Here is a 15,147-nt window from a genome sequence, read left to right as displayed (position 1 = left end):
ACAAAACAGACTGATCCTTAGGCTCTTTCCCAAATGTGCTTTTTCACGTTGACCTTTCACGGTTACCATCTTTCATGCTTGGAAAAATGATTCAACCGATGAGCTTGCTACTTTTCACTCACCAGCAAGCCAAGATTTTAGTGACAAAAGTGCATTTTACAATTTAAATAAAATCATCAGTGTTCGCAGTTATTTTTATTTCAACATTAAGAAAGTTGGAAAACTGAAAATCTGACCAAATTCTACACCTACTTTGTTCTTACTGCAATGCCCAGAAGAGAACATAGATCCACTAAATAATTCTCACCAAACAGCTTACTTACGATGTTACTGTTTGAAATCTGTTTTAGTGGATAACATAATCAGAGTACTTCCATACCCTGAACTTCTGAAGAACCAGGTTCAAAACAAGAGAAGTGGTTGTTAGATGCATTTCAAAATCTTGATCACACTTAGGACCCAACAAGCAGCTGCTATTATTTTAAGGTATTATTTAATCTGAACATTTTTCTTTATTGAATCTAAAACAAGGTGCTGAAAACGCTGAAGTCATTACAGGATTTTATTTGTGCACTTGTTTTTCAAATAAGAATTAGACCAAAAGAAAAGGAAGTAGGAACATAAACACGACTGGCTACTTATGCACAAATATATACATACGTGCAGGGTTCTACTCTAAACAGCATCATTTACCTTCTGCCCTTCTCACAAAGCTTCTCAATTTCAGCTTTCAGATCCTGCTCCTTCTGCAAAAACTCCTTCTTTTCTTTCTCTATCTTCTTTTTTGTTTCTTCTCGCTTTATTGTTACATCCTGGATAGCCTTCAGTATCTCCTGAGTCCCCCATAATTACAGCCACACACAAATAAAGAAGGAAACAAATTAGTTCTTTTGGTCTGAAGGTTATTTTTAACTAACACAAATTAACACATTGACTTTAGTAAATTCAACTTGAACTGAAGGAATCTGGTTCATGAGTGGCTCAGAAAGCCAGTATTTAGATGTAAGAGAGAAAGTTACAATAAAGTAGATTTCAATTCAGTAGGACAAAGAACTTGTAACAATCCCAACTGTTCAAAAATGGAATTTACTGCCTTCTGAGGGAATAACCTCTCCATTACTCATGTTTGGGTAAAGGCTGAATGAACACCTGAAAAGAATGCCTGTACAGGGTGGGAATTTCCTATTTCCAACAAATATGGTTTTGTTTTGTTTTGTTAAGGTTCTACTTATCATGTGTGAGGGTTTATATATATATATATATATATATATATATATATATATATATATATGTATGTGTGAGAGTTTATATATATATATATATACATACATATATATATGTATATATGTATGTGTGAGGGTTTATATATATATGTATGCATGTATGTATGTGTATATATATACATATATACATACGTGTATGTATACATTTGTAGTAAGAAGTCAAATAATAAAAAAGTGATAGGTCACTCCCTGTCCACCCCAATTCCACCCATAACCAACATGATGTTGGAGCAGGCTTTCACATCTCTCTCTGTTCTTACACAAACACACGTATACTTAAATATGTATTTCTTTGCTTTTGTGTTTTTTCCAAATGAGAGGATTTTATACATGTTATTTGCCATCCTTTTTTCCACTTGATGTAAACACACTGTCAATATAGATTTAACTTAAAAATAGCTGTATAAGACATAATATGTATATATCCAATTTATCCAACCATTCCATGTTAAGAGTCCATTAAGTTGATTCCAGTTTTTTTGGTAACTACACACCATACTGTAATAAATACTCTATGTCTATGTTTTCATATAAAAACGTTTATTTCTGTAGAACAGACTTAATAATACGATCGCTAGGTCACAGAACATTTCAGTTTTAACTGATAATTTTTTTTAATTAAAACAATTTTTTTTAATGTTTATTTTTAAGAGAGAGAAACAGAGTGTGAGCACGGAAAGGCAGAGAGAGAGGGAGACACAGAATCCAAGCAGGCTCCAGGCTCTGACCTGTCAGCACAGAGCCCGACACGGGGCTCTAACCCACAAGCTATTGAGATCATAACCTGAGCTAAGTCGGGTGCCGAACCGACTGAGCCATCTAGGTGCCCCTAACTGATAATTCTTAACAATTTTTCCAAAAAGGTTGTAACAATGCATACATCTACAAATGTCTGAAAAGAGTTCATTTTTCCTCACCCTGACAATTTATTTCATTTTTGCCAATCTCTTGAGGGGAGAGAGAGGAATGGTATCTAATAATTTTAGGGAGCATTTTCCTAACTCCCATCCTTTACTGTTTTTAATGTCTGCTTCCTCCAACTCAAAGAAGCATTCAATGCAGAGACTATGTTTTCTTTACCATTAAATCTGCAGAGCTCAGATCAGGAACTCAGAAAATGCTGAGTGAAAGAATGAATGAATGAATGAATGAATGAATGAATACCAGTGAGGTTGGGCTTCTTTTCATATGTTTATTATCCACTTGCTTTTTCTCTTCTGTGACTTGCCATTTACAATTGCTGTAGGCAAAATAATAGCCCCCCCCCCCCCCCAAATATGTCCACATGGTCATCTAATCAAATCTAACCTAATCCCTGGGACCTGCAAATATGCTACCTTCCATGGGAACAGACACTGTGCAGGTGTGACTAAGGTAAAGACCTGGATATGGGGAGATAATCCTGGGTCATCTGGATACAGCCAACCTAATCATGCAGGTCTTTAAAAGTGGAGAACCCATGGGGCGCCTGGGTGGCGCAGTCGGTTAAGCGTCCGACTTCAGCCAGGTCACGATCTCGCGGTCCGTGAGTTCGAGCCCCGCGTCGGGCTCTGGGCTGATGGCTCGGAGCCTGGAGCCTGTTTCCGATTCTGTGTCTCCCTCTCTCTCTGCCCCTCCCCCGTTCATGCTCTGTCTCTCTCTGTCCCAAAAATAAATAAAAAACGTTGAAAAAAAAAATTAAAAAAAAAAATAAATAAATAAAATAAAAGTGGAGAACCCTTCCCAGGTGTGATCAGATGAATACGTGATTAGGGAAGAACGGTCAGAGATGGAAATCTGCTGACTTGGAGGATGGAGAATGGCGCCACAAGTCAGGGAACGCAAGCAGCCTCTAGAAGCTAGAAATGCAGAGAGAGGTACTCTCCCCAAGTCCCCAGAAAGGGATACAACCCTGCTAATACTTGGATTGTAGCCCAGTGACACCCAGGTTGGACTTCTGGCCTATAGTACTGTGAGGTAATAAATGTGTGTCATGTTCAGCTGCCAAATTCATGGTAATTTGTCACAGGAGCAATAGGAAGCTATAGAATAACCTTTCCTGATTTTTCTCTAGAGTATCTGACTTTTACCATGAATGTGTAAGAGTCTCAGAACACAGATATGGATATTAAACCGTTCATCAGGTGTGCCACAAACATTTTCCCAGTCTAACATTGATCTTCTGACTGGTTTTTGTATCATGTGTCCTATCAAAAGTTTTAAATTACATATAATACAGTTGGTTCATTTTCTTATGGCTTCTGGGTTTTCTGCCTGGCTTAAAATGACCTCTTGCAACTTGAGGTTTCATAAATATGCTCCTAAACTTTCTTCTAATTTATATTTTTTCCAGTTTTCACACATAGAGTTTTAATCTACCTAGGATTGTATGTTTTAATGTAACATAAGAGTCTAATCACGTGGTTTTCCAGGTAGACAGTCAACTGTGTCATCAAAATATGTTAAGTAAATAACTTTTTTCTCTGAACTAAAATACTAGTGGGAGCTTGAACAAGATGCCTTCAAAAATTCTTTTGATCCCTAAAATTCTAAGACAACCGTCAAAAGATAAATACTGCCCTCCCATTTCTATTAATTCAGAAACAAAATTAAAGTTTGATTAGGAAGTGTAGCTTTACTTACTGACAATTTTAATAAACAGAATACCTGGTGATTCTTCATTTCTTCTTCCCTCCTTTGCTGAAGTTGTTTTAACTGCACTTGGAGCTGATTCTCCACTTGCCTCTGCTTGTCCAGGACCTCCTGGTAACGTTCCTTCAACAGGGTTCTCTCCGTCATCATTTTGTCCTATTTGTAACAAGAGAAGGAAAGTGTAATTCCCTGATCTAACTGCAAAAAAACATTCACCAGATGCCCGTTCAAGGCATTGTGCAGAGCCCTAGGATGTGCAATCCAATATTCTAACTGCTGGCTGGCCATGTGTGGCTTTATAAATTAAAATCATTTAAAATAAGAGAATTTAAAAATACGGCCCCTCAGTAACCTAGCCACCCACGTCCCAAGTACTGGGTAGCCACAAATAACAAAAGGCTACCATACTAGATGGCACAAGATACAAGACATTTCCATCATTACAGGACATTCTATCGCACAACACTTCGCTAAGGCAGGGTCTGGCAATGTATGGCCTGTGGGCCAAATCCAGCCATTGTCTGCTTTTATAAATAAGTTTTATAGGAACTACCCACATGGCTTACAAGTTGCTTTTATACTACAATGAATGGAATGGTTACAACAGAACCCACAGAGCCCCCAAAACTAAGACATTTACCATCAGACATTTTACAGAAAAGTTTGGCAATCGCTGCTCTAGGGAATAAGAGGAAGGAGGCATTTTATCAAAGCAAGAAGAAATGAACGGGCAAAGACCAAAAAACAGATCACCTACTCAAGAATGCATCCAGAAAATAGGATCCCTTACTGGTCACTAGTGCTAAAAATGGACAGATCCACTAAAAGTGTCTGAGGAACACGGTATTCAGATTGGGCCAATCAATAAACTCTCACGTAATGGAGGAGAAGTTAAGGCTTCTGAGAACTGCAGTGTTCTGCCTCCCCACACCCGTAAATCAAGAAAAGTGATGGTGACCTTTCAAAGGGACACTAAAACTTAAAGACGGTCAATTTAAAACAGATTTGGTGTAAGGCAGCCCATGTAAAATTTAAACTAAGAGCATTCAACTGAACTTGTTCATTAAAAGATAACTATTTTTGGGCACCGGCTAGCTCAATCGGTTAAGCATCTGACTTCAGCTCAGGGCATGATCTTGTGGAGGTTCATGGGTTGAGCCCTGCATCAGGCTCTCTGCTGTCAGCACAGAGCCTGCTACAGATCCTCTGCCCGCCCCCACCCCACCCCTTCCCCACTTGCGCACGTACTCTCTCTCTCTCCTTCTGTCTCTCAAAAATAAACCTTACGGGGCGCCTGGGTGGCTCAGTCGGTTAAGCGTCCACTTCAGCTCAGGTCATGATCTCACGGCTCATGAGTTTGAGCCCCACGTCGGGCTCTGTGCTGACAGCTCAGAGCCTGGACCCTGCTTCGGATTCTGTGTCTCCCTCTCTCTCTGCCCTTCCCCCATTCACACTCTGTCTCTCTGTGTCTCTCAAAAACGAATAAATGTTAAAAAAAAATTTTTTTAAATAAAATAAATGGTAAAAAAATTAAAAAGAAAAAGATAATTATTTTCAAAGAAAAGACAGGTTTTAGAAGTGAATGAAGGAGGGGCGTCTGGGTGGCTCAGTCGGTTAAGCGCCTGACTTTGGCTCAGGTCATGATCTCATGGTTTGTGAGTTCGAGCCCCACACCAGGCTCTGTGCTGACAGCTCAGGGCCTGGAGCCTGCTTCAGATTCTGTGTGTGTGTGTGTGTGTGTGTGTGTGTGTGTGTGTCTCTCTCTCTGCCCCTCCCCCACTTGCACTCTGTCTCTCCCCCAAAAATAAATAAAACACTTTAAAAATTTAAAAAAAAAAGAAAGGAATGAAGGAAAACGTATCACATTGTGATAATAAAAAATAAGCCCTCAAGATGGAACTTTAGCTTTGTGATGAGCTAGTCCTTAGTCCAGGTGCTGAAACATGACTAAGGCTCCTCAGATGACGCCTCACTGTCACACAGTTACAGGGATTCTGAACCGGAGGTCTATGGCTGGGCCTCAGGGATCTCTGAACTCCCTGAAATTGGGGTGGGGGAGGGAGATACATTTTTCTGAGATGAGAATTAATGTCTTCAAAACATTTTGGGGGCACCTGGGTGGCTCCGTTCGTTAAGCATCTGACTTTGGCTCAGGTCATAATGTTTGTGAGTTCGAGCTCCATATTGGGTGAGCCCCAGCCCCATCTCAGGTGAGCCCCGATCCTCTCTTTCTCTCTTTGCCCCTAGTGGGACTCTCTCTCTGCCCCTCACTCACCTGCGCCCTCTCTCTCAAAAACAAACAAACAAAAAAATCAACTACATTCTGGAAGAGGACTTTAACCCAAGAAAAGTTAAAGAAAGGTTAAGGACCAATATGCAACTGGTAGATAAGAGGAATCTTTTCTTTTTTAACCACAGCTCTTTCCCTTTATTTCTTTGTGGTACCTTCTCTGTCCACAATGCATATTTAGAACAACTCAGGATGGCAAAAAAACCCACCAGTTTCATGGCAAGAAGGCTGAAGGTACATACTATTTATGCACCCAGAGAACTGAAAGGTACATAGTAAACTACTCGATCCAAATCATCTTTGTAAGAGGCCAAAGTTACTTTGCTTCATTGGTGGATAATTGGTTCCAAGGATCAGAAGTTACAATTCCAAGTGCAGGCAGCGGGACATTACCATAAATGCACAAAAAGGGAAACAAATAAAACAGGAGCCAAGTTTCTTGTATTGCCACCAAGGTTAACACCTGCCTAGCTCCACTGCTTTTTAAAAATAGTTTTATATTAATTTCAACATGCATTAAAAATGTAACTAACACAACATCACTATTACTTAAGACGCAACCAGGTAAAAAGAAAGATCACATTTAAAGTCAATTCCGAGAACATCATTAAGGAAAGCAGGATAATGGGGCGCCTGGGTGGCTCAGTCGGTTGAGCATACGACTTGCGCTCAGGTCATGATATCACAGTTGGCAAGTTCGAGTCCTGCCATCGGGCTGTCTGCTGTCAGCACAGAGCCCATTTCGGATCCTGTCTCCCTCTCTCTCTGCCCCTCCCCTGCTCATACTCTCTTTCTCTCTCTTTTTCAAAAATAATATGAAAGAACTTTTTTTTTTCAATAAAAAGATAAACAGGATAAAAACACAGGTAGCCATGACAAATATCACAACGGTTTACACCAGTGACTGAGGCTGGGAAACGTGAGTGGGTGGAGGGAGGTCCTCGACAGCACTTGCACTGGCCGCTCCGCAGACAACACAGAATGAACAGACGCACCTCCGCTTCTACCCCTCTCCAGCTCCCCACACTTTGATCTCCTGATTTGTTTAATGTTTACCAATAGAAGAGTCTCCTGCTGTGACCTCTCTCTTTCCAGGAAGACACTATCTGTATGAGGCCATTTGCAGGCATATTTTTCCATGGTGGTTGTTGTTATCATGTAGATGGTTTGCATTTGCCTTAATTCATTCAATATTATATCAGAGGTATTTTCCGCGTTGCATATAGTTCATTTTCAAGGGTTGGTTGTTTCCATTAAAAACAAAAACAAAAACAAATGAATACCATTGGCTACATAGCTCTTGCCTTCTACTGAACTTTCAGTTATTTGGGGAGAATAAATTCAAATAAGTGAGATAAATGGGTCAAAGCATATAAATTTTTCATCATTCCTTAATTGTGAACAACCACTAAGCTTGAGGCTTTTTGGCCCAGAGAAAATAATGGTCGCCTTTTTTCTTTTCTTTTAACGTCTTTATTTAAATTCAAGTTAGTTAACATACAGTGCAGTACTGGCTTCAGGAGTAGAACCCAGTGATTCATCACTTACATAAAATACCCAGCGTTCATCCCAACAAGTGCCCTCCTTAATGCCTAGCTCCTCTGCCTTTTTAAAAGCACATGGGCCACACCACCACCCGAAAGAATACAGCCACGCAAAATGTAACTCCAGGCCTCTTTGGGCCCAATGGCTTCATGGTTTCTGCTCCTGCTTCAGACTGATGCTAAAGCTTCTGTATAACTTAGCTGGTCCCTTGGATTGCTATAGACAACGGAACTGTTGTATAGTGGGGACAAAATAAATACTCTGGATGAAACTGCTTAGAATAAGTGCTCAAGAAACGGAGAACTCTACCCGCTTTCCCTGGAGCCTCTCTTCTAGCTCAGTCTTCCCCCAGGACGCCTGCATCAGCTTGCTCATCTGTAGGGTCTCCTTACCCGCCTCTTATGAATAATGCCTAAGTTGTTACTCTCTATCTAAAAACTCTACTCGCTTCATCTGGTTAACGCGCTCCCATAACTTCCTTCCATCTGCCCTTCAGTTTCTTCAGCTTGACTAAATACCCACTTTCTTATCTAGTTGGTTGCTGCAAGCACTTTTCCTCTTTTTTCCTCACTCAGCTAACACGTATTACCCTAAGACCTCTTCCAATGCTAGGGCGCCTTTCCCAGCCTCACCCTTCCTCTTGAAAAATGCGTATTTTGATATCCGTACACTTGTACGGAAGGGAAGTTTTTGCCACAAAATGCCAGGGATAGTTCAAAGAGACCATTTTCACAACGATTCACGGGCAGCTCTTGAGGTTTTAAAAAACCAATTACCAGGAATAAAAAGGGAAGATATGACTCAATAATACACCAGAAAAAGACCTGACAGATGTTTTATGGAAAGCTCAAAAGGTGAGGAGACTGCCACAGGTAAGCTTAAGAAATAGCATCTGGCACGAAAGAGAACGAGAATCCCACTGTGCTGTGAATTACTTCTTCTGTATTTGGATTATTGCATTTAGCTCTTAGGATCACATTTTCAAAGCACTGACAAGATGGAACATGTCCCTGTGGAAAAGCAAGCAGGGTGACGGAAGGGCTGGAAAATGTATCCCATGAAGAAAAGAAGAACGTTAAAAATGTCTGGAGATGGTTTTTTCTGGAAAGATTCAGACTTGAGGGGGGGAAGGGAAGAAGTATAAAAAACACTTCAAGTATACATAGAGCAAACAAGCAAAGGGGAGTTTGGATTTACTCTACAGAGCTCAAGAGAACACTCTAACAAGCAGTGTTAGAGGGTCTGTCCTCACCTCAGAACAGACCCTGACAATCAGAGGAGCGCCGGGGCTGGCTCGGTCACGTAAGCGTCTGACCCTCCATTTCAGCTCAGGTCATGATTTCACAGTTTGTGAGATCAAGCCCCGCATCAGGCTCTGTGCTGACAGCGCAGAGACAGCTTGAGATCTCCTCTGTCCCTCTTTCTCTGCCCCTCCCCTGCTCGTTTGCTCGCTCTCTCTCTCAAAATAAATAAATAAACAACAACAAAAAAGAGCTATTTCTCAAATACGATAATACAATCAGCTGCTTTATAAGTAATGTTTCCCATCTCTGAAAGTGATCAAATAGAAGTTAGCTAACCATCCATCAGGGATTTTAAAAGGAGATTCCTGCACCATTTCTAACTGAGATGATAGGATAGGACTCAAGATAGTCTGAGTTAATGGTCTCATATATTCACAGTGACTGTTTTAAGTACTTACCAGATTCTTTTCAATATCTTGATCTGTGTTTACCTCTGAATCAGCCGTCTTAAAGTCAGTCTATAAAGAAAGAAAGAATCACATTCAGAAATACTCAGAGACATTTTAAAAGGCAGAATTACTCTTTAGTAATTTTACCTAGAAATCTGCCACAAGTAACTAAGAAGCTAATCTTTTTTGCTTTCCCCTTATCGGCTTCCTAACGAGAAAACCGCAGGTCTGGCAAGGAGACACTGGCCTCTATACTGCATTGAATATCCATCCCACAGAATAACCTGAACAAAACCCAAGAACTGACAGACAGCCTCGAGTGTGACATAAGAATTTTGCCCCCTAAACTTATTGTGCCCATCCTTCCTCCTACAACAAAGACACCAATCACTAGGAGGCAGGATGCAATGTTCTTAAGATGGAGGTCAGAGAATTCACGAGGATTCCTCCTGTAAGGACAAAGATGGGAAATATGAACGCTAATGACCTACTGTGATCAATTAATCAGCGGAAGAGATTATATGTAGGTCACAAAGTTCCTAGTTGCCATGATTGGACACTGGCTCCTGGCTTTATTATTTATTGAACACCGGAAGGATGTCCTCACACGGCACTGTGTGAAAATCGTACGATAGCTGCCGATAAAAAAACGAGACGGAATAGTTCTCCGCCACCTATGAAGAAAGGTCTCCTACCCTCGATAAATATGTAAACAAATAAAGAGCCCGAATTCCATTTTAGTAATAGAAACTTGATACTTGACCTGTACAGCAATGTTTTGAGAAAGCTTCAGGGAAGCGCTATCCTGATCATCATCCTGATCCACTCTGACTCCTTCAACCCCATTTGCTGGAGGCACTACAGGTCGGAAATCCAAGCCTGTGTCCCTGCTACCTTCCTTTAGGATGGAGGCTTGTGGGGATCTGTCTTCAGAACAACTCCCGGAGGCAAGCTGCTTTGTATGGCACCCTGCCTTAAGAGACCGAGTGACACGATGGAGGCTCTCCTGGAGGCACGTGTCCCCCTCCTCTCCTGCTGTGTTGGCCACGTCCTTCAAATCAGACTGAGACCCACCGCCAGAAAGACAAAGGGCTGTGGCTAGCAAGTTTTCTCCTAAAACCGCCCGGTGCGCTGCTGAAGTGTCACCTGCTGATGAACCAGGATTCTGCTCTGGGTGTTCCAAATGGACATTTCTGTTATTCTCCTTGGTTATCGTTTGGCTACTTACACTCGACAGAGGTGAGTTCTTGTGCTTCTGTGCAGGGTCTTTGGGGCTATCAAAGACATAAGACAAAAAGTTTCTGTCTTCACCCAACCTTAAGGAGGATTAAATACATAATACCTTTAACATAACGACTAGAAGAACAAAGCTAGGCTACACAAGCCCCCCAAAATCATCAGAAAGAAATGGAACTTAGTCTTTGTCCAGCAATTTTCATCCTGGTTAGATAGGTGGTTAAGAACCTGGGCTGTGGAGACAGACCTTTACCGTCCAGTGATGGTCAATAAACACACATAAATGACTCTGAAGATCCAAAAATTTCTGAGATCCCATTTGAATAACTTCGGGGAACGTCGATAAAACAGCCTAATGCTCGTCATTATTTCATTCAGTTACATGTACAAACTTAGTTACACGTAATGTTCTAATAAATAAAATACTAACTTAAAAATATTCCACTCTCACATGTCCCAAAAACAATTTTCAAATTCCTTATATAGATCTTTGACCAGAACCACTTCTTAGGTTCTTCGAGAATTTTCCAGAACATAGCGTCTTCACTTCAAGTTGTCTGGGGCAAAGACAATTTTGAATCCCATACTGAAGCTGTCAGTAGAAATTTTACCCCAGACAAGTACACACGCATACAACACTGGGATAGTTGTTTTATTGTTTGTCATGGCCATTTAATGCGTTGCTTTTTGAAGCGATCTTTAAAACAGATTTATGATGACATCTCACATTCAGAACAGTAAGTCTCTCACCAAGGAATGATGACATCTATGCTAAATTTCCTTGCCCCTTCTTTTTTAAAAAACTGATTCTGTCAACTGACGCCTGTAAGTACCCCAAGCCAGCATCGACTGAGGCTTTATGTCACAGTGCCTTCCTTTCTCAATAGGTACAGGCTGTTCAAAATAAAACTGAGAGATCTTGGGATATGAAAACCTTTATAAACACTTCTAGCTGATTCCTTCCTGAGAGTTACCTGAGGGAGTGGAGGAGGGGGAAAGACAGTTATTAATTTGGGCATATAGTCCAGTATATCTTGGGTGTAAATCCTGACTCTGCTATTTACTGGTTGTGTGACTCTGGGCAAGTTACTTCAATTCATTTGTAAACCAGAAATCTTACCCTCCTAATAGAATTATTGTGAGGATGGCAGGCAATCATGCGTGTGAAAGTACTGAGTACAGAGCCTGGCACAGTAAATATTCAATAAACCTCAGCTGCTAGTATTACTCCTAGTAGTATGTGGCTGATTCTACTTATAAAATGAAGATCCAAGTTCATGGTTAGGCTTACTTAGCAGTTGCCCCCACTACCCCTTCGCTAACAAATCTCTCTTCACGTAAACCAGTATTTATTAAGTAATATGGAGTCAGACGGGCCTGGGTTCAAACCCTGACTCCTTGTTGGCAACCCTGGGCAAGTTACCTCTCTGTGTCTCAGTTTCCTCACCTGTAAGTGGGAATAATAATATCAGCACCTCCTGTTGGGAGGATTAACTGTGTTAATACATATAAAACTGTTAGTACAGTATTATCCATTATATTAGGTCCTAGGTATGCTAAAAAATTAGAGTTGAGGTGAAATATACAATTTAGTACAACACTGTGCGTAACTATGCGTTAAGCGCTCTAAGATGCTAGGTTGCAATCATAGCTCCAGCCCTCAAGAGTTTAGATGGAAGGCAGAATATCTACGCACAGCAGTAAGCCACACTGACAAAGCAATCTATTTATCTGTAGATGATATATGTATACGTCTATTTGTGCGTGTATGGATATATGCGTGCCTTATGTATGTACATGTGTACATATCTATATCTCTACGTAAGACAGAAGACATACACAAATATACCAGTATGATACATGATAACACAATATATACAGCTATAACAAAACATATAGGTATAAGAGATAGATATACACATAGGTATACTATATCACACACACACGTAATTAAATGAACATAAAGTCCACGTAAAGTAGGGTGGTGAAAAATTTGCATTTTCAGAAAAGTCGGATCCCCTGTATTCTAACCTATCTGCTCAACAAATATTCAGCATGCCTGCCGAGGGCCACCAGGTGCTGTGTTAGGTACCCTAAATACACATATGGACGTGCTTAACCTAGTGCAGGGCCACTGGAGCCAAAAAGAGGAAAGCCCAGCTCTGCGTCTCTAAGAAGCCATCTCAGAAGCCCTTCTCCCAAATGAAACCTTCCCAGTCAGGTATGCACACATTACCTTAGACCGTCTGGGAGACCTTCGTCTGATTTGGAAGCACATAAACTAGAAGAGGATTCTGGAGGATTGGGGGCATTGGACACCACACCAGCTACCTCAGACGCCGCGGCCATCATGCTCTGTACCTTCAGAAACAAATTACAGGCTACAAGTTTCCAAACTGTTAAAACAAATGTATCTCCACCCCCCCTCCACCCCCCCCTGCAGAACATCCATACAACAGAGTCCCAGGAAAAGAAACACAAAGAAAAAGTTGGGTCCCAGAAGAAAATAAGGCTTCAGAGTTTTCTGTAGCAGGGTTTTAAAAGATCCTTTGGGCCACAATAGGCCCCCGTGGACATCGATCCTCGGCAATCACCACATTTATATAAATAGGAGTCTGTACAAAGCTTTTTCACTTTTGGCAGAAATACGGTGATTTAAAAACAGCCTAGTCTGTGAGAATTTTCCAAATGGTCCACATGCCTACCTTAACGTAGTATTATTTACAAAGAACGTACTTGGGGGCCTAACAATCGATAACATCTTACACTTTTTAAGTCATTAAAAGCATTCTTCATTAATTTAAGCGAAGTTTTTTGGAGGTGTTGAGTGTGCGAGGAAAAACAGCAATACTGTATCGGGCAATCCGAGCAGCTTTTACTGTCAGTGTGCTCCCCACAGATGGAAATGTTTCAGAACCACTCACTGAGAAAAATACAGACTCTTGAAAGTTACTACAAGGGTACAAAAAAGTACAAGAATCTTGGTTACTCTACCCAGGAAAAGAGAAGCTGGAAAACAGGGTAATCCAAGTCAGAGAACCAGGACTGATGCCCTTTTTGGATCAAAAGGTCATCCTTTGTGAGGCAGGACAAACTCGTGGCCCTCTATAGTGAAGACAAAGGTGCGGGGGCGGGGTAGGAGAATGTAAGGGGGGCGGCTAGGGGGTGTAACATAGGGTTAGTTTAAATTCCTGTTTTTATTTTAATAGCATCACAGGTATTCCCCCACCCCACCCCACCCCCGCCGGCACTTTCAAGCGCGCACAGGGCAAGTATGGAGACTGGGCTTTATCAACACTTGAGTCACAGGCCGGGGGACCCTGTGTGCCTCAGTTTCCCCCATTATACAAAGCTCCTAGGCGAGAACGGGCCCGAATCGCCATTACTGCACCCTCGGGTGCAAACAGCCTGCCCCAACAGAGCCCGGGGTCGCGGGTCCTCGGTGCCCGGTAAACGAGAGCGCAGGGCACGGGTCCTCCGGGCAACTCCGCGGCCGGAGCCCAAGGGGGAGCGGGGCAGGTACCGCGCGCTGCAGGCTACAGCGCGGGGTGGGAAGTCGAACGTGTCAAGGGAATCCTGCGGCGGCCGCCAGTGAGGCGGCGACGCCGGGAGCCACGGGGGCTCGGGGGAGGACGGGGCACGGCCGCGAAGGGGACAATGGGGGAAGCGGCGCCGGGCGACCACGGCCGCTTCAACCGGAGACCGCTAAGCCCGCCGCTTCCTGGAGCCGGAGACCCCCGCACCTCTGCCTCGGGCCCCCCACCGCGAGCCCAGCGCCGGCCCCCTCCTAAGGCCGGGACCCCGGGCCCCGTCCGCACGGCCCCCTCCACGCCCCCCGCCTCGACCCCCCGCCCCTGCCCGGGCCCCCGGCGTCGCAGCCCCCCTCCTCGCCTGCCCGTCCCGCACACACCTCCCGCGCCGCGCCCCCGGGAGGCAAGGGGGGGAGGGACGGGACGCACCTGAGCGGGCGGAGCGGGGGGAGGGGGCGGCCGAGCCTCGGGGGGAGGGGTCGAGCGCCGGCCCGCGCGCGGCACCTCCCACTTCCGGCGGCGCGAGCGGAGCGGGCGAGGCCCGGCCCGGAGAGGAGCGGCTGCGGCGGCACCGCGCCGCCCCCGACGGCGCCCCCTAGCGGCCAGCGCTGGCGCCGTGCGAGCGCCGCGGACTCCGCGGAAGCCCCTAAGATACAAGTGGACTCTCCCCGGGCGCGGGGAGGAAGAGTGAGGCGACCGCGAGAAGGAAGGAGACCCGGCGGAGGGAGGAGCCCCTCTGGAAAGGTCCCAGAGAGAGTCGGGGCCATGGCGATCAGAGAGAGAAGAGGAACGAGGTGTTTGTAAAGGTCAAAACCGAGATTCCCTTTCCAGAGGACGCCATGAAGGGCAAGACCGTCCCTCCGGGCAGTGCCCCTGTGGAGGACGCCCCGACAGCTCGGGGCGGTGGGGCCAGGCGAGCTGAGCCCACCGCGCCCACAC

The 15,147-nt window shown here is 43.7% G+C and overlaps 1 protein-coding gene across 2 annotated transcripts in view; it reads right to left on the bottom strand.

The window, feature by feature from the left end:
• The window catches only part of RNF214 (ring finger protein 214), a 47,951-nt gene extending 32,837 nt beyond the window's left edge, over nt 1-15,114 (bottom strand). Inside the window, exons 1-6 of one of the 2 annotated variants that reach the window (XM_058686832.1) lie at nt 14,589-15,114; nt 12,915-13,039; nt 10,206-10,716; nt 9,452-9,511; nt 3,930-4,070; nt 694-833 (exon numbers count right to left, since the gene is read on the bottom strand). In XM_058686832.1, coding sequence (XP_058542815.1) covers nt 694-833; nt 3,930-4,070; nt 9,452-9,511; nt 10,206-10,716; nt 12,915-13,039; nt 14,589-14,975 — 1,364 coding nt within the window. In that variant the 5' untranslated portion in view covers nt 14,976-15,114. The remainder of the gene's footprint in view (nt 1-693; nt 834-3,929; nt 4,071-9,451; nt 9,512-10,205; nt 10,717-12,914; nt 13,040-14,588) is intronic. The other variant, XM_058686833.1, reaches the window with a different exon arrangement.
• Nucleotides 15,115-15,147: the final 33 nt, after the last annotated feature.

The sequence above is a fragment of the Neofelis nebulosa genome, chromosome 10 (genome assembly GCF_028018385.1).
Source record: "Neofelis nebulosa isolate mNeoNeb1 chromosome 10, mNeoNeb1.pri, whole genome shotgun sequence".
Classification (NCBI taxonomy): domain Eukaryota; kingdom Metazoa; phylum Chordata; class Mammalia; order Carnivora; family Felidae; genus Neofelis; species Neofelis nebulosa.
This window is presented reverse-complemented; position numbering and strand designations above follow the sequence as displayed.